This window comes from Salmo trutta, chromosome 14 (assembly GCF_901001165.1).
Source record: "Salmo trutta chromosome 14, fSalTru1.1, whole genome shotgun sequence".
NCBI lineage: Eukaryota > Metazoa > Chordata > Actinopteri > Salmoniformes > Salmonidae > Salmo > Salmo trutta.
The window spans coordinates 7,867,544-7,893,318 of NC_042970.1; the positions used below are offsets into that span (position 1 = coordinate 7,867,544).

At 43.4% G+C, this 25,775-nt stretch overlaps 1 protein-coding gene across 1 annotated transcript in view; it reads left to right on the forward strand.

Annotated features, from left to right (window-relative positions):
• col2a1b (collagen, type II, alpha 1b) overlaps positions 1–25,116 on the forward strand; it is a gene marked incomplete at its 5' end in the record, with an annotated part of 39,261 nt that extends 14,145 nt beyond the window's left edge. Inside the window, 24 exons of the mRNA XM_029774303.1 lie at positions 177–230; positions 612–665; positions 1,597–1,650; positions 2,177–2,275; positions 2,409–2,507; positions 5,450–5,557; positions 5,756–5,809; positions 7,621–7,674; positions 8,041–8,094; positions 8,571–8,624; positions 8,827–8,934; positions 9,061–9,114; positions 9,211–9,264; positions 15,604–15,765; positions 17,426–17,533; positions 17,979–18,086; positions 18,365–18,526; positions 18,822–18,983; positions 20,293–20,346; positions 20,484–20,591; positions 21,047–21,335; positions 21,617–21,804; positions 22,214–22,456; positions 23,419–25,116. Of these exons, the coding sequence (XP_029630163.1) occupies positions 177–230; positions 612–665; positions 1,597–1,650; positions 2,177–2,275; positions 2,409–2,507; positions 5,450–5,557; positions 5,756–5,809; positions 7,621–7,674; positions 8,041–8,094; positions 8,571–8,624; positions 8,827–8,934; positions 9,061–9,114; positions 9,211–9,264; positions 15,604–15,765; positions 17,426–17,533; positions 17,979–18,086; positions 18,365–18,526; positions 18,822–18,983; positions 20,293–20,346; positions 20,484–20,591; positions 21,047–21,335; positions 21,617–21,804; positions 22,214–22,456; positions 23,419–23,565 (2,631 nt within the window). The remainder of the gene's footprint in view (positions 1–176; positions 231–611; positions 666–1,596; positions 1,651–2,176; positions 2,276–2,408; positions 2,508–5,449; positions 5,558–5,755; positions 5,810–7,620; positions 7,675–8,040; positions 8,095–8,570; positions 8,625–8,826; positions 8,935–9,060; positions 9,115–9,210; positions 9,265–15,603; positions 15,766–17,425; positions 17,534–17,978; positions 18,087–18,364; positions 18,527–18,821; positions 18,984–20,292; positions 20,347–20,483; positions 20,592–21,046; positions 21,336–21,616; positions 21,805–22,213; positions 22,457–23,418) is intronic.
• Positions 25,117–25,775: the final 659 nt, after the last annotated feature.

Sequence of the window (25,775 nt, forward strand, 5' to 3'; positions counted from 1 at the left end):
TATTGGGTGCTTGATTGGATGATTGATTGATTGATGTATTTTAAAAGATGATATATCTCCTGAGTAGGGCTCTACTCAGAGCTTGGACACTAGCTGCCATGGACAGTGTTTGTCTACTCTGCATACAGCTGGACATCCTTTGTGACTGACTGGTGGGTGTGTTTTCCTGTGACTAGGGTGAGCCTGGGAAGGGAGGAGAAAAGGGACTTCTTGGTGCCCCAGGTCTGAGGGTAAGTCATTTCTCTGTTGATCACCTAGACAGACACAGACTGCCTTATGGGTAGAAATGTGTCAGAGTAAACATACCTTATGCCCTCCTAGAAAGGATATAAATATGAAATGAATTCAGATTCAGCCAAATACTGCTTCAAATCATAAATAGCCTGCTGCATTATTTTTGATGATTTTATATATAATGTAAAATATGTAGAAAACACAGGTATTGTTAGGAAACCATTGTACGTACTCAGTTTATCCCTAACCAGTAGCGATAGTTCTAATTATATCTATCAGTCATCTGGCTCCCATGGCCCCATGTATGGCCTCCACACTGGTGATATCGCTCTCTGGCTTTCTCTCCTTCTCTCACATCCCTCTCTCTCTCCCTGTAGGGTCTTCCTGGAAAGGATGGTGAGACAGGAGCTGCTGGACCACCTGGCCCTGCTGTGAGTATCTCTATCTGTCCAATCACACTCTGCTGCTGTCAGTATCTCTATCTGTCCAATCACACTCTGCTGCTGTCAGTATCTCTATCTGTCCAATCACACTCTGCTGCTGTCAGTATCTCTATCTGTCCAATCACACTCTGCTGTCAGTATCTCTATCTGTCCAATCACACTCTGCTGCTGTCAGTATCTCTATCTGTCCAATCACACTCTGCTGCTGTCAGTATCTCTATCTGTCCAATCACACTCTGCTGTCAGTATCTCTATCTGTCCAATCACACTCTGCTGTCAGTATCTCTATCTGTCCAATCACACTCTGCTGCTGTCAGTATCTCTATCTGTCCAATCACACTCTGCTGTCAGTATCTCTATCTGTCCAATCACACTCTGCTGCTGTCAGTATCTCTATCTGTCCAATCACACTCTGCTGTCAGTATCTCTATCTGTCCAATCACACTCTGCTGCTGTCAGTATCTCTATCTGTCCAATCACACTCTGCTGCTGTCAGTATCTCTATCTGTCCAATCACACTCTGCTGCTGTCAGTATCTCTACCTGTCCAATCGCACTCTGCTGCTGTCAGTATCTCTATCTGTCCAATCACACTCTGCTGCAGTATCTCTACCTGTCCAATCACACTCTGCTGCAGTATCTCTACCTGTCCAATCACATAGCCCAGGCTGGATATAATTCTCAGTGTTCAAAAGGTGTCGTTGTCAATTCACAGCTCGCTAACCTTTCTGATTTAAGTTTTGTTGTGGATGTAAGATTGTATGATTATTGTAAGAATGAATCGACAAGATAAGACCAACTTGTTCACAATGACTTGGTTAGATGTGTCAATTGAGTTTAAAGGCACAATTCTTAATGAGTTTTTCACGGCAGCCCAGCCACAGCTATAATGCTCAGTGTTAACCCTTCGTTTACCACAGGGCCCTGCTGGAGAAAGAGGAGAGCAAGGACAGCCTGGACCTTCTGGCTTCCAGGTCAGTGTCTGTCTGTCTGTCTGTCTGTCTGTCTGTCTGTCTGTCTGTCTGTCTGTCTGTCTGTCTGTCTGTCTGTCTGTCTGTCTGTCTGTCACTGCATTTCTGTCTGTCTGTCTGTCTGTCTGTCTGTCTGTCTGTCTGTCTGTCTGTCTGTCTGTCTGTCTGTCACTGCGTTTCTGTCTGTCTGTCCGTCTGTCCGTCTGTCCGTCTGTCTGTCTGTCTATCTGTCTGTCTCTCTGTCTGTCTGCGTTCACATGCTCTCATCATATACGGTATCATATAGACTATATGTGTCCAATCACATTGATATATAGACTACATGTGTCCAATCACATTGACATATAGACTACATGTGTCCAATCACATTGACATATAGACTATATGTGTCCAATCACATTGACATATAGACTACATGTGTCCAATCACATTGACACTCAAGTACACTTCACAAGAGATAACAATAGCCACTTGGTTAGTTGATTGATTGATTCACTGATTGATTCATTGGTTCGCTTCCTGTATACAGGGTCTGCCCGGACCTCCCGGCCCACCTGGTGAGGGAGGCAAGCCCGGTGACATGGGTGTTCCAGGAGAGGGTGGAGCTGCTGGTGCCACTGGACCCAGAGTGAGTTTAATCTCCTCCACCTACAATGTTCATATAGCTAACTCCCATTATGGAGACATGGAGGAACTCATATGGAGTAATGCTGAGCAATAATATGAACCGTCCATCCCTGTCTCTGTCTGTCACCCTGTAGGGTGAGCGTGGTTTCCCAGGAGAGAGAGGAGGTGCTGGGCCTCAGGGGCTGCAGGGACCTCGTGGTCTGCCTGGAACTCCTGGAACTGACGGACCCAAGGTGAGACAAACACACTGTGGAGACTTGTCTTGTCACCTAATATTCCAGATGTTGGACCCTTGGCTAGTAGAATGTCACCCAGTCTTGTAGAATGTCACCCAGGCTAGTAGAATGTCATCCAGGCTATTAGAATGTCACCCAGGCTAGTAGAATGTCACCCAGCCTAGTAGAATGTCACCCAGGCTATTAGAATGTCACCCAGCCTATTAGAATGTCATCCAGGCTAGTAGAATGTCACCCAGCCTAGTAGAATGTCATCCAGGCTATTAGAATGTCATCCAGGCTAGTAGAATGTCACCCAGTCTTGTAGAATGTCACCCAGGCTATTAGAATGTCACCCAGGCTATTAGAATGTCACCCAGGCTAGTAGAATGTCACCCAGCCTAGTAGAATGTCATCCAGGCTATTAGAATGTCACCCAGCCTATTAGAATGTCACCCAGCCTAGTAGAATGTCATCCAGGCTATTATAATGTCATCCAGGCTAGTAGAATGTCATCCAGCCTAGTAGAATGTCATCCAGGCTATTAGAATGTCATCCAGGCTATTAGAATGTCATCCAGGCTAGTAGAATGTCATCCAGCCTAGTAGAATGTCACCCAGCCTAGTAGAATGTCATCCAGGCTATTAGAATGTCATCCAGGCTAGTAGAATGTCATCCAGGCTAGTAGAATGTCATCCAGGCTATTAGAATGTCATCCAGGCTAGTAGAATGTCACCCAGCCTAGTAGAATGTCACCCAGCCTAGTAGAATGTCATCCAGGCTATTAGAATGTCATCCAGGCTATTAGAATGTCATCCAGGCTATTAGAATGTCATCCAGGCTATTAGAATGTCACCCAGGCTATTAGAATGTCACCCAGGCTGGTAGAATGTCACCCAGGCTGGTAGAATGTCATCCAGGCTTGTAGAATGTCATCCAGGCTATTAGAATGTCATCCAGGCTATTAGAATGTCACCCAGGCTATTAGAATGTCACCCAGGCTGGTAGAATGTCACCCAGCCTAGTAGAATGTCATCCAGGCTATTAGAATGTCACCCAGGCTATTAGAATGTCACCCAGGCTGGTAGAATGTCATCCAGGCTGGTAGAATGTCACCCAGGCTGGTAGAATGTCATCCAGGCTATTAGAATGTCACCCAGGCTATTAGAATGTCACCCAGGCTGGTAGAATGTCATCCAGGCTATTAGAATGTCACCCAGGCTTGTAGAATGTCACCCAGGCTAGTAGAATGTCATCCAGGCTATTAGAATGTCATCCAGGCTATTAGAATGTCACCCAGGCTGGTAGAATGTCACTTAGCTTATATAATTTACGTCTAGTAGAATTTGCGGTTTACTAGCTGGCCAGAATCACACTAGTAAGGGGGTGTAACTCAATATAATGTTTGGTATACTCAGTGTAGAAGCAGAAGAACAACAACAACAATGTCAACTCTATAAACAGCTCAGACCTCAGATCAAATACTGTTTGAAATAATTTAGCTGTGCTGATTGAGCATGCATATTGCAATGGGAAACTTAATTACGTCCCAAACAACCTTAGAATGGTTCTCAAATATAATATACTCTGAAACCATCCAATATCAGAAAGGAAATTACATTTTTTTTAAGTTTAATGATGAAGATGTGGATACCCCTGAAGGTATCTTTTGAAATTACAATAATATATTACTTTCAAACATTTTTGCCCACTGGGTACAATTCTCCTTGTATTTGATGAATCATGTCACCGTGAACAGGTCTATTTCCTCATGATGAATCATGTCACTGTGAACAGGTCTATTTCCTCATGATGAATCATGTCACTGTGAACAGGTCTATTTCCTCATGATGAATCATGTCACTGTGAACAGGTCTATTTCCTCATGATGAATCATGTCCCTGTGAACAGGTCCACTTCCTCATGATGAATCATGTCCCTGTGAACAGGTCTATTTCCTCATGATGAATCATGTCACTGTGAACAGGTCTATTTCCTCATGATGAATCATGTCAAAGTGAACAGGTATATTTCCTCATGATGAATCATGTCACTGTGAACAGGTCTATTTCCTCATGATGAATCATGTCACTGTGAACAGGTCTATTTCCTCATGATGAATCATGTCCCTGTGAACAGGTCTATTTCCTCATGATGAATCATGTCACTGTGAACAGGTCTATTTCCTCATGATGAATCATGTCAAAGTGAACAGGTATATTTCCTCATGATGAATCATGTCACTGTGAACAGGTCTATTTCCTCATGATGAATCATGTCCCTGTGAACAGGTCTATTTCCTCATGATGAATCATGTCACTGTGAACAGGTCTATTTCCTCATGATGAATCATGTCCCTGTGAACAGGTCTATTTCCTCATGATGAATCATGTCCCTGTGAACAGGTCTATTTCCTCATGATGAATCATGTCCCTGTGAACAGGTCTATTTCCTCATGATGAATCATGTCCCTGTGAACAGGTCTATTTCCTCATGATGAATCATGTCACTGTGAACAGGTCTATTTCCTCATGATGAATCATGTCCCTGTGAACAGGTCTATTTCCTCATGATGAATCATGTCCCTGTGAACAGATCTATTTCCTCATGATGAATCATGTCCCTGTGAACAGGTCTATTTCCTCATGATGAATCATGTCACTGTGAACAGGTCTATTTCCTCATGATGAATCATGTCCCTGTGAACAGGTCTATTTCCTCATGATGAATCATGTCCCTGTGAACAGGTCTATTTTCTCATTGTGGGGAGAATACTGTTCTGTTATATTCCATATTTTCAATTCAATTCCATAAATTTGGTTCACACCTGAGGGACAATTATAGTTGGGCATATAATGAGACAAGTAAACAACAACATACCCTTCTGCATTCCGTTACTTTTCCTACGGTGTCCCTGCAGCTGTTGACAGTTTTTGTGTCCATTCCGTTCTGTTTTCCAGGGAGCGATCGGACCAGGTGGGGCATCGGGTGCCCAGGGACCCCCCGGTCTGCAGGGTATGCCCGGAGAGAGAGGAGCCTCGGGCATCCCCGGACCTAAGGGAGACAGAGTAAGTGGTGCCTGCTTGAGAGCAGCAGAGGAACAGTCATGTTAATGTAATGATTCATAATAATAATAAGCTGTGAAAGGGACGTGTACTGAGCAACAGGATCTGCTTGAGACAATAGTAACAGACGTATGTTTGGCATATTGAATTATATGCAGTTAGTAGTGCAATTATAATGTCTTTTTTTTTTGTGTCCCACAGGGTGACAACGGAGAGAAGGGACCTGAGGGTGCTTCTGGCAAAGACGGCTCAAGAGTGAGTGACCATCATCCTCATCATCATCATCATCATCATCATCATCATCCACCGTGTCACACAGCCCTATGACCTCACTCACTCTACCATTTAATATTCGTCACATTGATGACCTCACTCACTCTACAATTTAAAATTCATCACATTGATGACCTCACTCACTCTACAATTTAATATTTGTCACATTGATGACCTCATTCACTCAACCATTTAATATTCAACACATTGATGACCTCATTCACTCAACCATTTAATATTCGTCACATTGATGACCTCATTCACTCTACAATTTAATATTCAACACATTGATGACCTCACTCACTCTACCATTTAATATTCGTCACATTGATGACCTCACTCACTCTACAATTTAATATTCAACACATTGATGACCTCACTCACTCTACAATTTAAAATTCATCACATTGATGACCTCACTCACTTGACCATTTGATATTCAACACATTGATGACCTCACTCACTCAACCATTTAATATTCATCACATTGATGACCTCACTCACTCTACCATTTAATATTCAACACATTGATGACCTCACTCACTCTACAATTTAATATTCGTCACATTGATGACCTCACTCACTCGACCATTTAATATTAATCACATTGATGACCTCATTCACTCAAACATTTAATATTCGTCACATTGATGACCTCACTCTACCATTTAATATTCATCACATTGATGACCTCACTCACTAAACCATTGAATATTCATCACATTGATAACCTCACTCACTCGACCGTTTAATAATCAATACATTTAATAATCCAGCAATTCCATGTATACACACTACACTTAAATTGTTCATTTGTTCACGGGCATTTGTGTACAGTGAGACAACAGCAGAAGGACACATATACTAAATATTGTACTGAAACATTTGTGTACAGTGAGACAACAGCAGAAGGACACATATACTAACTATTGTACTGAAACATTTGTGTACAGTGAGACAACAGCAGAAGGACACATATACTAAATATTGTACTGAAACATTTGTGTACAGTGAGACAACAGCAGAAGGACACATATACTAAATATTGTACTGAAACATTTGTGTACAGTGAGACAACAGCAGAAGGACACATATACTAAATATTGTACTGAAACATTTGTGTACAGTGAGACAACAGCAGAAGGACACATATACTAAATATTGTACTGAAACATTTGTGTACAGTGAGACAACAGCAGAAGGACACATATACTAAATATTGTACTGAAACATTTGTGTACAGTGAGACAACAGCAGAAGGACACATATACTAACTATTGTACTGAAACATTTGTGTACAGTGAGACAACAGCAGAAGGACACATATACTAACTATTGTACTGAAACATTTGTGTACAGTGAGACAACAGCAGAAGGACACATATACTAAATATTGTACTGAAACATTTGTGTACAGTGAGACAACAGCAGAAGGACACATATACTAACTATTGTACTGAAACATTTGTGTACAGTGAGACAACAGCAGAAGGACACATATACTAAATATTGTACTGAAACATTTGTGTACAGTGAGACAACAGCAGAAGGACACATATACTAAATATTGTACTGAAACATTTGTGTACAGTGAGACAACAGCAGAAGGACACATATACTAAATATTGTACTGAAACATTTATGTACAGTGAGACAACAGCAGAAGGACACATATACTAAATATTGTACTGAAACATTTATGTACAGTGAGACAACAGCAGAAGGACACATATACTAACTATTGTACTGAAACATTTCTCTATTCTGTCTTTTTCCCTGTCTAACTCTTCTAGGGTTTGACTGGTCCCATTGGTCCTCCCGGCCCAGCTGGTCCCAACGGAGAGAAGGTGAGCAATTTGTCTTTAAACTTGTATAATACTTCATTCATTATTTTAATGATTGTATTTGATCAGTCAGAAAAAAACTACACACAGCCATATCATCTGTTGGGAGTTTACCTCTCACGAACTGTATGATAAAGACAGTCCATATAAGGTGTGATATATGGACTGATATCTGTATGATAAAGACAGTCCATATAAGGTGTGATTTATGGACTGATATCTGTATGATAAAGACAGTCCATATAAGGTGTGATATATGGACTGATATCTGTATGATAAAGACAGTCCATATAAGGTGTGATATATGGACTGATATCTGTATGATTGACCTCTGTGACTGCCCTCTGACCTCTGTGTTTCCTCCTTTAGGGTGAATCTGGTCCATCTGGACCTTCCGGTGCTGCTGGTGCCCGTGGTGCTCCTGTAGGTACCACACACACACACACACACACACACAAATTAGGATAAAATAAAAATGACTTGTGGTGCTGTATAGATCCGTTGGTAGAACATGACGCTTGCAACGCCAGGATTGCGGGTTCGAGTAGAACCCGCAATATGTTTAATGTATGCCACCAATATGTTTAATGTATGCACACCTGAATGCAAAACGCTTTGGAAAGAAGTATCTGCTAAATGGCATGTATTACACCAGAAATATATTTTTACTTTGCCTCAGCTGTCTGATTCGAGTCTTCTGCCATCTCTAGGCTACTGTATTGATCCAGAGTAGAGAATTACATTCACTCACAATCCTGTTGTCCTGCTATACTCTCCAGCTCTCAATAGAACAATTGAATTAACACAGAACTTGATACAGTACATGGTACATCATTTGAAGAAGGATATGATAGGGGATGTGGATTCTGCTCAACTTGTCCCGTCTTCTCTCCTAACAGGGAGACAGGGGTGAGACCGGACCTCCTGGGCCTGCTGGCTTCGCTGGGCCTCCTGTAAGTATCTCACCAAGGACACTGTACTGTTGATGCTCTTTCTCTCACTGTCAGTCCTACCGTCAACATCCCGGACTGCATCATTTACAGGACCGTCTCATACATTCAAATGGATGATAAAATGGATGATGACGAGAGCTGCTTGTTGTATGTTGAAGCAAGTAGCTGTCTGAGCTGTCTTTCTCCCCGTGTCTCACCCCAGGGATCTGATGGTCAGCCCGGAGCCAAGGGAGAGCAGGGAGAGGGCGGCCAGAAGGGAGACGCTGGTGCTCCTGGACCCCAGGGACCCTCTGGAGCTCCTGGACCTTCCGTAAGTTGAACTTTTTCCTGAAATGTAAAAATATCGAGGTGTTATTGTTTACCAAATATTCTGTTGTAGTTACTTGCTTCACGTTTCTTCATAAAACTGACTATCAGACAATTTCCTTCATTTCAGGGACCTACTGGCGTTTCTGGACCTAAAGGTGCTCGCGGTGCTCAGGGACCCCCTGTAAGTATAAATCTCATATTGTATATTTAATTTCTGCATTGTTGTTTGTATTTTTTGTCATGTTTCCATTTCATCAACAACCTCTCTCACTGACAGGGTGCCACTGGTTTCCCTGGCGCTGCCGGGAGAGTCGGACCACCTGGTCCCAACGTAAGTACAATCACTTATCAGCGATACACAACTCAAACACACACAACTCAAACACACACAACTCAAACATCCTACCTGAGCATTGGTCCTGAAGACTAAATGACACTGATTGCTATACTCGTAAACTAGAAGTGTTCACTGTAATCTGAAGTGTTGGATTTGATTGGAATAGAAAAGTCTTTGTTTTTATGTGGTTGTAACCATGTTGGTAAACATTTTCCAAAATGAAGGATCTCTTTTATGTCATTCCAAGTTTTTCCAATAGTTTCCTGATAGATTTCAGAAACATACAGACTATTATGGTCATTCAGAGGGTGAAATCAATCATCACTTTGTTAAAATCATACAACATAATGTCCAGCTATATATATATGTATATAGACTTAGACATATCAACAAAAATGGATTCCATTTCAAACTGAACCTTGCGTTTGGAATCCTATGCATCCTTCTAGCTTTGAAACCAATAAACAGACCAACACAGAATCATTCAGCATCACTATATTACTTAGTATAGTATTTACTATAGTATTTACTATAATATTTAGTATAGTATTTACTATAGTATTTAGTATAGATATTAACTATAGTATTTACTATAGTATTTAGTATAATATTTAGTATAGTATTTACTATAGTATTTAGTATAGATATTAACTATAGTATTTACTATAGTATTTACTATAATATTTAGTATAGTATTTACTATAGTATTTAGTATAGATATTAAGTATAGTATTTACTATAGTATTTAGTATAATATTTAGTATAGTACTTAGTGTACTATTTACTGTAGTATTTAATATAGTATTTAGTATAGTATTTAATATAGTATTTAGTATAGATATTAAGTATAGTATTTACTATAGTATTTAATATAGTATAAAGTATAGTATTTACTACAGTATTTAATATAGTATTTAGTATAGTATTTAATATAGTATTAAGTATAGTATTTAGTATAGTATTTACTGTGGTATTTACTATAGTATTTAGTATAGCATTTACTTTGGTATTTACTATAGTATTTAGTATAGTATTTACTTTGGTATTTACTATAGTATTTAGTATAGTATTTACTTTGGTATTTACTATAGTATTTAGTATAGTATTTACTTTGGTATTTACTATAGTATTTAGTCTTGTATTTACTGTAGTAGTTTCTCCCACTGGAACCAGTAGTGAATAACGCTGGATGTAGATGACATCAACCTGGTTTCATTCTGTTCTTCTGAATGGATGTTATTACAGAGAATACTGACCTGTTCCTATCTGTCTGAATGGATGTTATTACAGAGAGTACTGACCTGTTCCTATCTGTCTGAATGGTTGTTATTACAGAGAGTACTGACCTGCTCCTATCTGTCTGAATGGATGTTATTACAGAGAGTACTGACCTGTTCCTATCTGTCTGAATGGATGTTATTACAGAGAGTACTGACCTGCTCCTATCTGTCTGAATGGATGTTATTACAGAGAGTACTGACCTGCTCCTATCTGTCTGAATGGATGTTATTACAGAGAGTACTGACCTGCTCCTATCTGTCAGAGAGTACTGACCTGTTCCTATCTGTCTGAATGGTTGTTATTACAGAGAGTACTGACCTGCTCCTATCTGTCTGAATGGTTGTTATTACAGAGAGTACTGACCTGTTCCTATCTGTCTGAATGGATGTTATTACAGAGAGTACTGACCTGCTCCTATCTGTTTGTGGGCAGAGAAGTGGCGGTCAAGATGAGAGAGGAAGATTCTTTTGTTAAAATAGCATGGCCTAATTTCTATTACAGCATATTAGATGACTGTCATTCATTTTCCATTCACCCAGTTCAATGTTACATTGATAGGTTTAGGCCTCTACATGATACTCTAATGTTCCCTATACAGACCATGAGGTTGCTACAACCTGGCCTATGAATGATAGTTTACAACATTGTTCCACAGGTTGAGAGAAATTTGAGTAATCACGGTGACAGACATTGCCACATTCAATAATGTTGCTAGCTGATTTATGGCGTATAATCATTAGTCCAACAGTTGCAAACAAGAATTTCTATTGGACAATTTCAGATATGTTTATCCCCGTTGCCTCCGTTTAAGAAACGTTTTTTAAATAAAAACCGGCGGAATGAATACACCCCTGATCACATGCAAACACAGTTCGCTTTCATAGCAGCCAGATCATTGTATAATTCCTTCTTGCATCTACATGCTCTCTTAACTTTTCCCTTCACTTGTGGACTTCAGTGCATAACACATCAGCTGTCTGTGACCAGTGAGAAAAAAAAAAATCCAAGCCGAACCTTCATATCATAACCGCTAACCGCTACGCACATCCTACATTGTTGTCACCATATTAGCTAATGTCAAGTCGACAACAAAGCTACTAGAACTAATGCGTTAGTAAACCTGGTACAATCGTGAAGTACAATGTAAAGTCAGAAAGCAGTTTAGTAGTTACACCAGCAGGTCCCGGTGGCAATAAATTAATAAAACCAAAAGCTTTTCTTCACTTGGAAGAGTTCCAGTGTTGGATAGCCAGCTAGCTAACATAGCATCACTTTCTGTTTGAGCCGAGTGTTTGAGTAGGTTAAACTAGCTCGCTGCATTCAGTAGCTAAGTAAGTAAAAAATATGAAATATAACTCTCTCTCTCTCTCTCTTCTCTCTTCTTCATTTTTGAATAAATAATGGGAAACACTATTCCCTCATCCCATCATAAGTAGCAGTCAGTATGTGTTCATCACTGATCCAATAACCAGTCCAAACACACTATTTAGTATATTTTTATCTAAAAATAATAACTTTTTTAATGTTTCACTATTTTTATTTTTATGACATTCACTGAGGACATTCAGTGAGGATTCACTCCCCTTCCTCCTCTGATGAGCCTCCACTGTCCCAGAGAGTCTTGACCTGCTCCTGTCTGTCTGTATGCCTGTCTGTCATGTTTTGTATGCTACATTTCTGGTTTTAACCCTGCTGATTGGTTAATTGACTGATTGCTTGATTGGTTGCTTGTTTTACAGGTTGATCAGTTGATCGGTTGAGTGATGGACTGATTGGTTGGTTGATTGGTTGATTGATTGATTGCCTCCTCCCTAAGTTTGTTTTATTCACTGCTTTAGCACACTCTGCCAATCCTGATGTCCTAGCCGTGTCTGAATCCTGGTTTAGGAAGGCCACCAAAAATTCAGAAATTTCCATCCCCAACTACAACATTTTCCGCTAAGATAGAACTGCCAAAGGGGGTGGAGTTGCAATTTACTGCAGAGACAGACTGCAGAGTTCTGTCATGCTATCCAGGTCTGTGCCCAAACAGTTCAAGCTTCTATTTTTAAAAATCCACCTTTCCAGAAAAAAGTCTCTCACTGTTGCCGCTTGTTATAGACCCCCCTCAGCCCCCAGCTGTGCCCTGGATACCATATGTGAATTAATTGCCCCCCATTTTCTTCAGAGTTTGTACTGTTAGGTGACCTAAACTGGAATATGCATAACACCCTGGCCGTCCTACAATCTAAGCTAGATGCCCTCAATCTCACACAAATGATCAAGGAGATACATCCCTAACACCAGGTACATCCCTAAATCCGTAAACACAGGCACCCTCATAGATATCGTCCTGACGAACCTGCCCTCCAAATACACCTCTGCTGTCTTCAACCAAGATCTCAGTGATCACTGCCTCATTGCCTGCGTCCGCAATGGGTCAAACGACCACCCCTCATCACTGTCAAACGCACCCTAAAACACTTCAGCGAGCAGGCCTTTCTAATCGACCTGGGCCGGGTATCCTGGAAGGATATTGACCTCATCCCGTCAGTAGTGGATGCCTGGTTGCTGTTCAAAAGTGCTTTCCTCTCCATCTTAAATAAGCTTGCCCCATAAAAAAAATGTAGAACTAAGAACAGATATAGCCCTTGGTTCACTCAGGATTTGACTGCCCTTGACCAGAACAAACACATCCTGTGGTGTACTGCATTAGCATCGAATAGCCCCGCGATATGCAACTTTTCAGCAAAGTTGGGAACCAATATACACAGGCAGTTAGGTTAGCTTTTTAAAACAGAAATTTGCATCCTGTAGCAAACACCCAGAAAAGTTCTGGGACACTGTAAAGTCCATGGAGAATAAGAGCACCTCCTCTCAGCTGCCCACTGGGATAGGAAACACTATCACCACCGATAAATCTACAATAATCAAGAATTTCAATAAGAGTTTTACCACGGCTGGCCATGCTTTCCACCTGGCCACCCCTACCCCAGCCAACATCTCAGCACCCCCTGCAGCAACTTGCCCAAGCCCCCCCCCGCCCCCCGCTTCTCCTTCCCCCAAATCCAGACAGCTGATGTTCTGAAAGAGCTGCAAAATCTGGACCCCTACAAATCAGCTGGGCTAGACAATCTGGACCCTGTCTTTCTAAAATGATCCGCAGCAATTGCTGCAACCCCTATTACTAGCCTGTTCAACCTCTCTTTCGTATCGTCTGAGATCCCTAAAGATTGGAAAGCTGCCACAGTCATACCCCTCTTCAAAGGGGAGACACTCTAGACCCAAACTGTTACAGACCTATATCTATCCTACCCTGCCTTTCTAAAGTCTTCCAAAGCCAAGTTAACAAACAGATCACCGACCATTTCGAATCGCACCGTACCTTCTCCACTATGCAATCTGGTTTCCGAGCGGGTCATGGGTGCACCTCAGTCACGCTCAAGGTCCTAAATGATATCATAACCGCCATCGATAAAAGACAATACTGTGCAGCCGTCTTCATCGACCTGGCCAAGGCTTTTGACTCTGTCAATCACTGCATTCTTATCGGCAGACTCATCAGCCTTGGTTTCTCAAATGACTGCCTCGCCTGGTTCACCAACTACTTCTCAGATAGAGTTCAGTGTGTCAAATCGGAGGGCCTGTTGTTCGGACCTCTGGCAGTCTCTCTCTTTTCTCTGTATACATCAATGATGTCGCTCTTGCTGCTGGTGATTCTCTGATCCACCTCTACACAGACGACACCATTCTGTATACTTCTGGCCCTTCTTTGGACAATGTGTTAACAAACCTCCAGACGAGCTTCAATGCCATACAACACTCCTTCCATGGCCTCCAACTGCTCTTAAATGCAAGTAAAACTAAATGCATGCTCTTCAACCAATCGCTGCCCGCACCCGCCCGCCCGTCTAGCATCACTACTCTGGACGGTTCTGACTTAGAATATGTGGACAACTACAAATACCTAGGTATCTGGTTAGACTGTAAACTCTCCTTCCAGACTCACATTAAGCATCTCCAATCCAAAATTAAATCTAGAATCAGCTTCCTATTTCGCAACAAAGCATCCTTCACTCATACTGCCAAACATACCCTCGTAAAACTGACTATCCTACCAATCCTTGACTTCGGCAATGTAATTTACAAAATAGCCTCCAACACTCTACTCAGCAAAATGGATGCAGTCTATCACAGTGCCATCCGTTTTGTTACCAAAGTGCCTTATACCGCCCACCACTGCGACCTGTATGCTCTCATTGGCTGGCCCTCGCTTCATATTCGTCACCAAACCCACTGGCTCCAGGTCATCTATAAATCTTTGCTAGGTAAAGCCCCGCCTTATCTCAGCTCACTGGTCATCATAGCAGCACCCACTCGTAGCACATGCTCCAGCAGGTATATTTCACTGGTCATCCCCAAAGCCAACTCCTCCTTTGGCCGCCTTTCCTTCCAGTTCTCTGCTGCCAATGACTGGAACGAATTGCAAAAATCACTGAAGCTGGAGACTTACATTTCCCTCACTAACTTTAAGCATCAGCTGTCAGAGCAGCTTACCAATCATTTCACCTGTACACAGCCCATCTATAAACAGTCCATCTGTAAATAGTCCATCTGTAAATAGCCCATCTGTAAATAGCCCATCTGTAAATAGCCCATCTGTAAATAGCCCATCTGTACACAGCCCATCTGTAAATAGCCCACCCCCATATTGTTATTTATTGTTTTGCTTCTTTGCACCCCAGTATCTCTACTTGCACATTCATCCTTTGCACTATCTATCACTCCAGTGTTTAATTGCTATATTGTAATTATTTTACCACTATGGCCTATTTATTGCCTTACCTCCATAATCTTACTACATTTCCACACACTGTATATTGATTTTTCTATTGTGTTATTGGCTGTACATTTGTTAATCCCATGTGTAACTCTGTGTTGTTTGTATCGTACTGCTTTGCTTTATCTTGGACAGGTCGCAGTTGTAAAGGAGAACTTGTTCTCAACTAGGCTACCTGGTTAAATAAAGGTGAAATAAAAAAATACAAAAATGTAAAAAATGTGTCTCTGCAGGGTAACCCTGGTGCTGCTGGTCCTTCTGGCCCTGCTGGTAAAGATGGTCCCAAGGGTGTGCGTGGAGACGGTGGACCCCCAGGCAGGCAGGGAGACGCTGGGCTGCGTGGAGCCGCTGGAGCCCCTGGAGAGAAAGGAGATGCTGGAGAGGATGGTCCCTCTGTAAGTTCACCTGTTTATCACTACAGTACTGTCCTCCAAGCCTCAACCCGGGGCATAGTGGACGGGCTTGACAACTCTCGTTCAACCCAGCACCCTACCAAAGCAAAAGATGGTAATACAAGCTGAATTCGTGGTGATCTTCAGATTGTGATGTCACTGACAACGCACATCCCACCACCCAAGTTAACATGGAAATACATTCATTTTGGGGTTTTGCAGCTATAAAAGAATACTGGCTTTATTTCTTAAAAGTCTCTCTTGGGTTTACTTCCAACCCAACCGGCATGGACATCAGTCCAGGGAATGAAAGAAAGGTCCATTTATAATGGACAACACTATTCCCTTGTCCCCATCACAACACAGGGCCGTCAGTATGTGTCGTCACTGACCCAATAACCAGCCCAAACACACTGCTGTCTGCCAGGGTGTTAATATCACCTATGGGCTTCCCCTGGACAGAGACGTGATGGCAGAAAGGACAAGTGTTTTACTTTGTACTTCCCACTCCCTGCAGTACAGTTCACCCCCTGAGCAGTACTGAACTAACAGCCGGCATAGCTGGCAGTTACTGAAATTGGACAGGCAAGTACAGAGAACAGATATAATAAGACACTCTGTTCCTCTCCGGCCTAAATCACAGAAGTGGAGTTGGATGCAGTGCACACCAAATGCTTTTTCTTGTTTTTCCAGTATGTATATACTTTTTCAGTTTGTTTATTGATGTATATAGTTTTTCAGTATATTTATTGATTTTTATAGTTTTTCTGTTGATATATTTTTAGTTGTTGTTGAAAACACTCACCAGATATCCTTGAAAATAACACACTGTCCCCTTGTCCTCCACTTCCTCCTCTCCTCCTCTTCCTCCTCTCCTCTTCCTCCTCTCCTCTTCTTACTCTCGTCCGCCTCCTCCTCCTCTCTCCCTCTCTTCTTCCTCTCCTCTTCCTCCTCTCTTCCTCTCTTCCTCTCTTCCTCCTCTCCTCCTCTCCTTCTCTACTCTCTTCCTCCTCTACCCCTCTCTTCCTCCTCTCCTCTCTTCCTCCTCTTCTTCCTCTCTTCCTCCCCTCTTCCTCCTCTCCTCTCTTCCTCCTCTTCTCTCTTCCTCCTCTTCTTCATCCTCCTCTCCTCTTTTCCTCCTCTTCTTCCTCCTCTTCTTTCTCTCTTCCTCCTCTCCTCTTCTTCCTCCTCTCTTCCTCCTCCTCCTCTCTTCCTCCTCTCCTCCTCTTCCCCCTCTCTTCCTCCTCCTCCTCCTCTCTTCCTCCTCTCCTCTCTTCCTCCTCCTCCTCTCTTCCTCCTCTCCTCCACTCTTCCTCCTCTCTTCCTCCTCCTCCTCTCCTCTTCTTCTTCCTCTCTTCCTCCTCTCCTCTCCTTCCTCCTCTTCTTCCTCCTCTCTTCCTCCTCTCCTCTCCTTCCTCCTCTTCTTCCTCTCTTTCTCTCTTCCTCCTCTCCTCTTCTTCCTCCTCTCTTCCTCCTCTCCTCCTCCTCCTCCTCTCTTCCTCCTCTTCTTCCTCTCTTCTTCCTCTCTTCCTCCTCTTCTTCCTCCTCTTCTTCCTCCACTTCTTCCTCTCTTCCTCCTCTTCTTCCTCTCTTCCTCCTCTCCTCCTCCTCCTGCTCTCTTCCTCCTCTCTTCCTCCTCTTCCACTTCTCTTCCTCATCCCAGGGTCCCGATGGTCCTTCAGGTCCTTCAGGTCTGGCTGGACAGCGTGGTATTGTTGGTCTTCCAGGACAGCGTGGAGAGAGAGGTTTCCCTGGCTTGCCCGGACCCTCTGTAAGTCACATACACCACATTACACATCCCATTCATTCATTAGACCATTCATTCATTCATTAATTCATTCATTAGACTATTCATTCATTCATTCATTAGGCTATTCATTCATTCATTGGACTGTTCGTTCATTCATTCATTCATTAGACTATTCATTCATTCATTCATTAGACTATTCATTCATTCATTCATTAGACTATTCATTCATTCATTCATTAGACTATTCATTCATTCATTCATTATGATTCATTAGCCTATTATAGATGACAGAATAATATTGTACTGTCAATTGCCTTGTACCCACCCCACCCATTTCATGTAAGAATGGATGGATGAATATTCAAAGAAAAAGATCATTGAATATATGACTATTGATTTGACTAATGATTAGAGTGCCGCCCCCTATTGGTGGTCCACCAACTAACCTGTGTGTCCATCTCCCCAGGGAGAGCCTGGTAAACAAGGAGCTCCTGGTGGAAGCGGAGACCGTGGACCCCCTGGCCCAGTGGGACCCCCTGGACTGACTGGACCCGCTGGAGAGACCGGTAGAGAGGTCAGTGTCTGTCACATAGCGTGTTGTGTCTGAAATAGCATCCTAGTTCTTATATTGTTCATTACTTTTAAACAGGGTCCGCATAGGGCTCTGTCCAAATGTGGTGTACTATATAGGGAATAGTGTGCCATTCAATGCAGCACAGTGTCACCGTTATGGCCTCTCATGATCAACTCTATACCTGCAGTACAATACGTTAACTCACTGTCATGATGAACTGAATCACTAACTATACGTTTAATGTTTCTGACATTAAACAATGTGTGATTGTCTCTCAGGGCAACGCTGGTTCTGATGGACCACCCGGTAGAGATGGATCCACTGGAATCAAGGGTGACCGTGGTAACACCGGTCCTGCTGGTGCTCCTGGCTCCCCAGGTGCTAATGGTTCCCCCGGTCCTGTCGGCCCCACCGGCAAGCAAGGAGACAGGGGAGAGGCTGTGAGTATACACCCTAAATCACTCCTCATAACATCCCCGATGGCACCCCGTAGAAGCCTTATAACACCCCTAAAACCCCCTCTCTTGAGAGGACGTCAGGGGTGAACAACCCAGGCCATGTTATTGTTTTCTGTCTATTTTCTCATGCCAGGATAAACTGAATATGTGATAAAGTTCAGTCGGATATTAATAATGTTTTAATTCATCCATAAAGTTCTTGGATATAACGGTTACTCAAATACTATTGTATTGCAGCCCTTCCTAACCCTGTGTATGTTTCTTGGCTGTGCTATAGGGAGCTCAAGGACCGGCTGGGCCTTCCGGGCCTGCTGGAGCCAGAGGAATGGCTGGACCCCAAGGACCCCGTGGAGACAAGGGTGAGGCTGGAGAGGGTGGCGAGAGAGGGCAGAAGGGACACAGAGGATTCACTGGTCTGCAGGGTCTGCCCGGACCTCCCGTAAGTACCCCCCTAATCTCCCTGTACCTCTAATCTTTCTGTACCCCCTAATCTTTCTTTACCCACTAATCTCCCTGTACCCCTTATCTCCCTGTACCTCTAATCTTTCTGTACCTCTAATCTCCCTGTACCCCCTAATCTTTCTCTACCCCCTAATATCCCTGTACCCCTAATCTCCCTGTACCCCCTAATCTTTCTCTACCCCCTAAGCTCCCTGTACCCCTAATCTCCCTGTACCCCTAATCTCCCTGTACCCCTAATCTCCCTGCACCCCTAATCTCCCTGCACCCCTAATCTCCCTGTACCCCTAATCTCCCTGTACCCCTAATCTTTCTGTACCCCTAATCTCCCTGTACCCCCTAATCTTTCTTTACCCACTAATCTCCCTGTACCCCTAATCTCCCTGTACCCCTAATCTTTCTGTACCCCTAATCTCCCTGTACCCCCTAATCTTTCTTTACCCCTAATCTCCCTGTACCCCTAATCTTTCTGTACCCCTAATCTCCCTGTACCCCAATCTCCCTGTACCCCCTAATCTTTCTGTACCCCTAATCTTTCTGTACCCCCTAATCTTTCTGTGCCCCCTCATCTCCCTGTACCCCCTAATCTCCCTGTACCCCCTAATCTCCCTGTACCCCCTAATCTTTCTGTACCCCTTAATCTCCCTGTGCCCCCTAATCTCCCTGTACCCCCTAATCTCCCTGTACCCCTAATATCCCTGTACCCCTAATCTCCCTGTACCCCTAATCTTTCTGTGCCCCCTAATCTTTCTGTACCCCTAATCTTTCTGTACCCCCTAATCTTTCTGTGCCCCCTAATCTCCCTGTACCCCTAATCTCCCTGTACCCCCTAATCTCCCTGTACCCCTAATATCCCTGTACCCCTAATCTCCCTGTACCCCTAATCTTTCTTTACCCCTAATATCCCTGTACCCCTAATCTTTCTGTACCCCTAATCTTTCTGTGCCCCCTAATCTCCCTGTACCCCCTAATCTCCCTGTACCCCTAATCTCCCTGTACCCCCTAATCTCCCTGTACCCCCTAATCTTTCTTTACCCACTAATCTCCCTGTACCCCTAATCTCCCTGTACCCCCTAATCTCCCTGTTCCCCTAATCTCCCTGTTCCCCCTAATCCCTTTATTTCTCTCTACCTCTCTCTCTACCTCAACATATCTCTATGTAACAAATCTCTCTGTATCACAAATCTCCCTATATCATAGAAATGTCCTATAGACATTGTCTCACCTTGTCTCTCCCCAGAGGGTCAATCTGACCTATAGACATTGTCTCACCTTGTCTCTCCCCATAGGGTCAATCTGGAGACCAGGGTGCCTCTGGACCTGCCGGACCAAGTGGATCAAGAGTGAGTATAGACAGAATGGTTAACTCTTACACAAAGCTTTGAGATGTATCCTTCCTTATTGTCAGCCAAAGAGCATGGCAGGCAGAGCTCTAGTCTACAGTACAGTACATCTAAATCCTTGTGTGTGTTTTGTGTAGGGACCTCCCGGACCTGTTGGTCCCTCTGGAAAGGATGGTTCCAATGGTATCCCCGGCCCCATCGGACCCCCCGGACCCCGTGGTCGCTCTGGAGAGACAGGCCCCTCTGTGAGTAACGTTCTCATCTCCCATCTATCTCTCAATTTATCTTAGTACTAGAGAGGAGAGGAGAGGAGAGGAGAGGAGAGGAGAGGAGAGGAGAGGAGAGGAGAGGAGAGGAGAGGAGAGGAAAAGAGAGGAGAGGAGAGGGAGAGGAGAGGGAGAGGGAGAGGAGGGAGCAGTGTGTGACATAGTGCAAATCTCAAATCACCCCCTATTCCCCGTATAGTGTGCTACCTTTGCTCTGGTGAAAGTAAGGCCCCTGTGTAGGGAGCAGGGTGTCATCTGAGATGGCAGCCAGCCATATGAACACTTGATGCCAGCTGTACTTTAAGTTCCGTCTGCTCTGTGGTTTTCGTCCTCTGTAATACCTATGGCCCTGGTAGCAGCACCTCACCTGTAGCTCGTAGTTTCCAATTTCTTCAATCAATTAAGGATTCTATCTTTCTGTCTGTGTATCTCAGGGTCCACCTGGAAACTCTGGACCCCCTGGTCCTCCTGGTCCTCCCGGCCCTGGTATCGACATGTCTGCCTTCGCTGGTCTGTCTCAGCCTGAGAAGTCCCCCGATCCCCTGAGGTACATGAGGGCCGACCAGGCCTCCGGAAACCTGAGGACGCACGACGCCGAGGTGGACGCCACGCTCAAGTCCCTCAACAACCAGATCGAGAACATCCGCTCCCCCGAGGGCTCCAAGAAGAACCCTGCACGTACTTGCAGAGACCTGAAGCTGTGCCACCCCGACTGGAAGAGCGGTATGTGACGGATAGGAGCGAAGATTGCCTCTTTGTTAAGGGGTCAAGAGTTTTAGCCAAGCAACATGACTTGACCAGGAAAAACTCAGGGCCCTAAAGTTTCTCCTGGTCAGGTGACGTTTCTCCTGCCCCCACTGATTAGGTCGGGCAAAAATTCCATAATATTTAGGAAGTCTGGAAGATTCTGTCTTATTCAAAAGAGAAAGTAAATATGAATGTGTGTTTTATAGAGTAATAAGAGCTGATTCAATCTGAGCCGTCTCCTTCTCCTCTGTCTGCAGGAGAGTACTGGATCGACCCTAACCAGGGCTGCACCATAGATGCCATCAAGGTCTACTGTAACATGGAGACTGGAGAGTCCTGCGTCTACCCCAAGCCCGCCAGCATCCCCAAGAAGAACTGGTGGTCCAGCAAGAGCAAGGCTGCCAAACACGTCTGGTTCGGAGAGACCATGAACGGAGGATTCCACGTGAGTCACGACTCAATCTCTCTTCGGTCTCTTCTATATATTATCACGATAATACAATCCTGATTTTTCCTCTTCAATCTCAGGTGACATCAATTAAGTGTGCAGTGCACTTATTTACTCAAGCCTCTCTGTGATTAGTCTGTTTCAGTCCTTTAGGGGATTCCTGTGTTTTTTTTTACTAAAATACGACACAAGTACTTTTTACGTACATTATCTCAATCAATGCCACTAAGTCAGTTAAAATTCTGATATAGTTCTGATATAATGATGTGCTTGATTCTTACATCCCTGTCTCCCTGTCCTCTCTCACTAGTTTTAACCATTGACATTGTGAAATGATATCCATTGTTGTACTGGTCCTAACCGCCCTGTTCTCCCCTCCTCTCTCTCTCTCTGCTGCCCTCTACAGTTCAGCTATGGTGATGACAGTCTGGCAGCCAACACTGCCAGCGTCCAGATGACCTTCCTGCGGCTGCTGTCCACCGAGGCTAGCCAGAACCTCACCTACCACTGCAAGAACAGCGTGGCCTACATGGACGGGGCCACGGGCAACCTGAAGAAGGCCGTGCTGCTCCAGGGCTCCAACGACGTGGAGATAAGAGCTGAGGGCAACAGCCGATTTACATACGCCGTTATGGAGGACGGCTGCACGGTGAGAGGATGAAAACACACACACACACACACACACACACACACACACACACACACACACACACACACACACACACACACACACATATACCCCCCCCCCCCCACACACACACACACACACACACACACACACACACACACACACACACACACACACACACACACACACACACACACACACACACACACACACACACACACACACACACACACACACACACACATATACCCCCACACACAGGCAACAGCCACTTTACATACAATGTGATGGAGGATGGCTGCACTGTGATGAAAACACACAGAAGAGTTCTGAGACTATTTAACCCTAACCCACAAATACACTCATTCACTGTCCCCTATCTATGTCTATAACATGTCTGTCCCCTATCAATATCTATAACATGTCTGTCCCCTATCTATGTCTGTAACATGTCTGTCCCCTATCTATGTCTATAACGTGTCTGTCCCCTATCTATGTCTGTAACATGTCTGTCCCCTATCTATGTCTGTAACATGTCTGTCCCCATCAATATCTATAACATGTCTGTCCCCTATCTATGTCTGTAACATGTCTGTCCCCTATCTATGTCTATAACATGTCTGTCCCCTATCTATGTCTGTAACATGTCTGTCCCCTATCTATGTCTGTAACATGTCTGTCCCCTATCTATATCTGTAACATGTCTGTCCCCTATCTATGTCTGTAACATGTCTGTAACATGTCTGTCCCCTATCTATATCTGCAAAATGTCTGTCCCCTATCTATGTCTAACATGTCTGTCCCCTATCTATATCTGTAACATGTCTGTCCCCTATCTATATCTGTAACATGTCTGTCCCCTATCTATATCTGTAACATGTCTGTCCCCTATCTATATCTGTAACATGTCTGTCCCCTATCTATATCTGTAACATGTCTGTCCCCTATCTATATCTGTAACATGTCTATCACTCTGTCCCCAGAAACATAAAGGAACGTGGGGAAAGACAGTGATTGAGTACAGATCACAGAAGACCAGCCGGCTGCCCATCGTGGACATTGCTCCTGTGGATATTGGAGGAGCGGACCAGGAGTTTGGTGTTGACGTCGGCGCAGTTTGCTTCTTGTAAAGAAAGAGGGATGAATAGAAGGAGAAGTAGAGGGGAAAAACACATAAAATATGAGAGAGAGGAACACACACTTCTATCAAAAAAGGAAGAATGAAAGAAAGAAAAGAGAAAGATCACAACACTTTCATATAATTTTTTGTTTAAGTAAAAAGTGCTTTTTCCAACTAAGTCCTGCACTGAATGGCACCGGCAATATTCATCTGGGATTTCATGACCTTCCAGTCTCACTCCATCAGACCCCCCCCTCCCATGGTGCCTCAGCCCTATCCCTCCATCCGCCCCACCCCCCACCCCCCACCCTGGGAGCACCTCCCCACTAACAAGAAGGATCGAGGAGAAAGAGGAGAAAGAGGAGAAAGAGGAGAAAGAGGAGAAAGAGGAGAAAGAGGAGAAAGAGGAGAAAGAGGAGAAAGAGGCAGCCAATGAGTTGGTGTTATTTATTGTTCAGGTGTTCAGGTGTTCAGGTGTTCAGGTGTTCAGGTGTTCAGGTGTGGGTCCCAGGTGTGTTAGGACTGAGTGTGTTAACCTGTAAAAAAAAGGCCCCACGCACAACAACATACCTATTCTATAAGTTCCTCCTTTTCTTGTTCCTCTAAAATACCTCCACACCCTAAACATATTATCAAATCCAAACCAAAACATCTAACAGTGTGAAAAGTGCAGGTGTTCCTACTTCCAACCGTCGCCCCAGTGTGTATCAGGAAGTTACTGTGTGTTATAATAAAGTCAAATGGTGCTATTGTTGTAAAACAAATCTGTATTCTTTTAACAACCAGATACTAATGTATTAGTAACATGTTTATAACGTGTGTACATATATGTATATGTGTGTATACATATATATATACATTTTTCAGAGAGTACATTTCACGCTGAGATCATTTTTCAGAGTGGTAAATGTTGCTCCCTCCCCCCCTCCCCCAACCCAACCCTGACCCTCCACCATGGTAGCCCAAAGACACATAAACCATGTCCATAATATATTTTGTTAGAGACCTGTTCAATTCGGAATCAATCCCAGCTCTAAACTTTTTTGGTTTGTTTTATTTTGTTTTAATTGTAATATTTTAAGCTACCTCACACACACACACACAGAAAGAAACAACAAAACATGGTTAAACCCTGTATCCAAGTTTACAAATCCAGCTTGGGCGATCTCTTTGGTGCATTAGACCTCATGTTGTGAGAAGCCCACCAGAAGTTGACTTTGACCGTTGACCTACCCCACTCCACTCCCCCCGCTGTCCCCTCACACAGGAAGTACCTTCTGCCCTGGCAGGAAGTACCTCGGCCCTGGCCATGCCCCTCTAGGAACAGGACATTAGACTTGATATCGCTACTCATTTACACACAGAGGGAAAGCACCATGACCAGGGCAGAGGGTGCGTTCGTTTGTCAGGGTGTGTATATATATTTGTTATATTAATTATAATAGTAATATTGTTAAAACAACAACATCATTACTATTATTATTAGTATTATTAAATATGATCATGATTTTGTTTTTGTTACGGTTTTGATTCATGTAAATTGGAAATAAAAGAAAAAAAACAAGTAACAAGCTGAAGTCGCTTTTTATTTTATTTATTTTTGTTGTTTTGTTTTTTTTGGTTGTTATTCACACCCCCCATAATGCTCCAGAGAAGAGTGTGTAGCGTAAAACATATCTGGGGAGATTATTCGTTTCTGTAACCTGAAAGTATGATTGAACTTTTTTGTTGTTGACGGTATTATATTCCCAGAGATAGAAGCCATACCAAATCTAGATTCTGTGTCCTGTATGGGCCTTTCCGTTGGTCTGTGTGTTTGAGCTAAATGTATATTCGAGGGGTGGGAGGTAGTCAGAACACACAAGGAGAGACCATGGATCACAAGTGGGTGGCACCCCAGTTTATATGTTGTTTTCTTCATTGGAGAGAGTATGCAACATTTTGTGAGGAGGTGCGAAGTTCATATCATGTACTATTTTGTAAAATGTAAAACCTTTTTTTTCAATATTTTCAGATTGTTTTTTTAAGCATGCTACATAAGAGAAAGAATGGGAAACATTTCCAACCACAATCATCAGTAACTGTATGAATTGATTGTCATCCTGTCTTTATATTTTTTTCCTTTTCTTTCCTGACCTTTGACCTTTCACCTTTGACCTTTGACCTTTCACCGTAGCAATAAAAGGTAGAAGCATTTCTCTAAACAACACAGAGCCACGT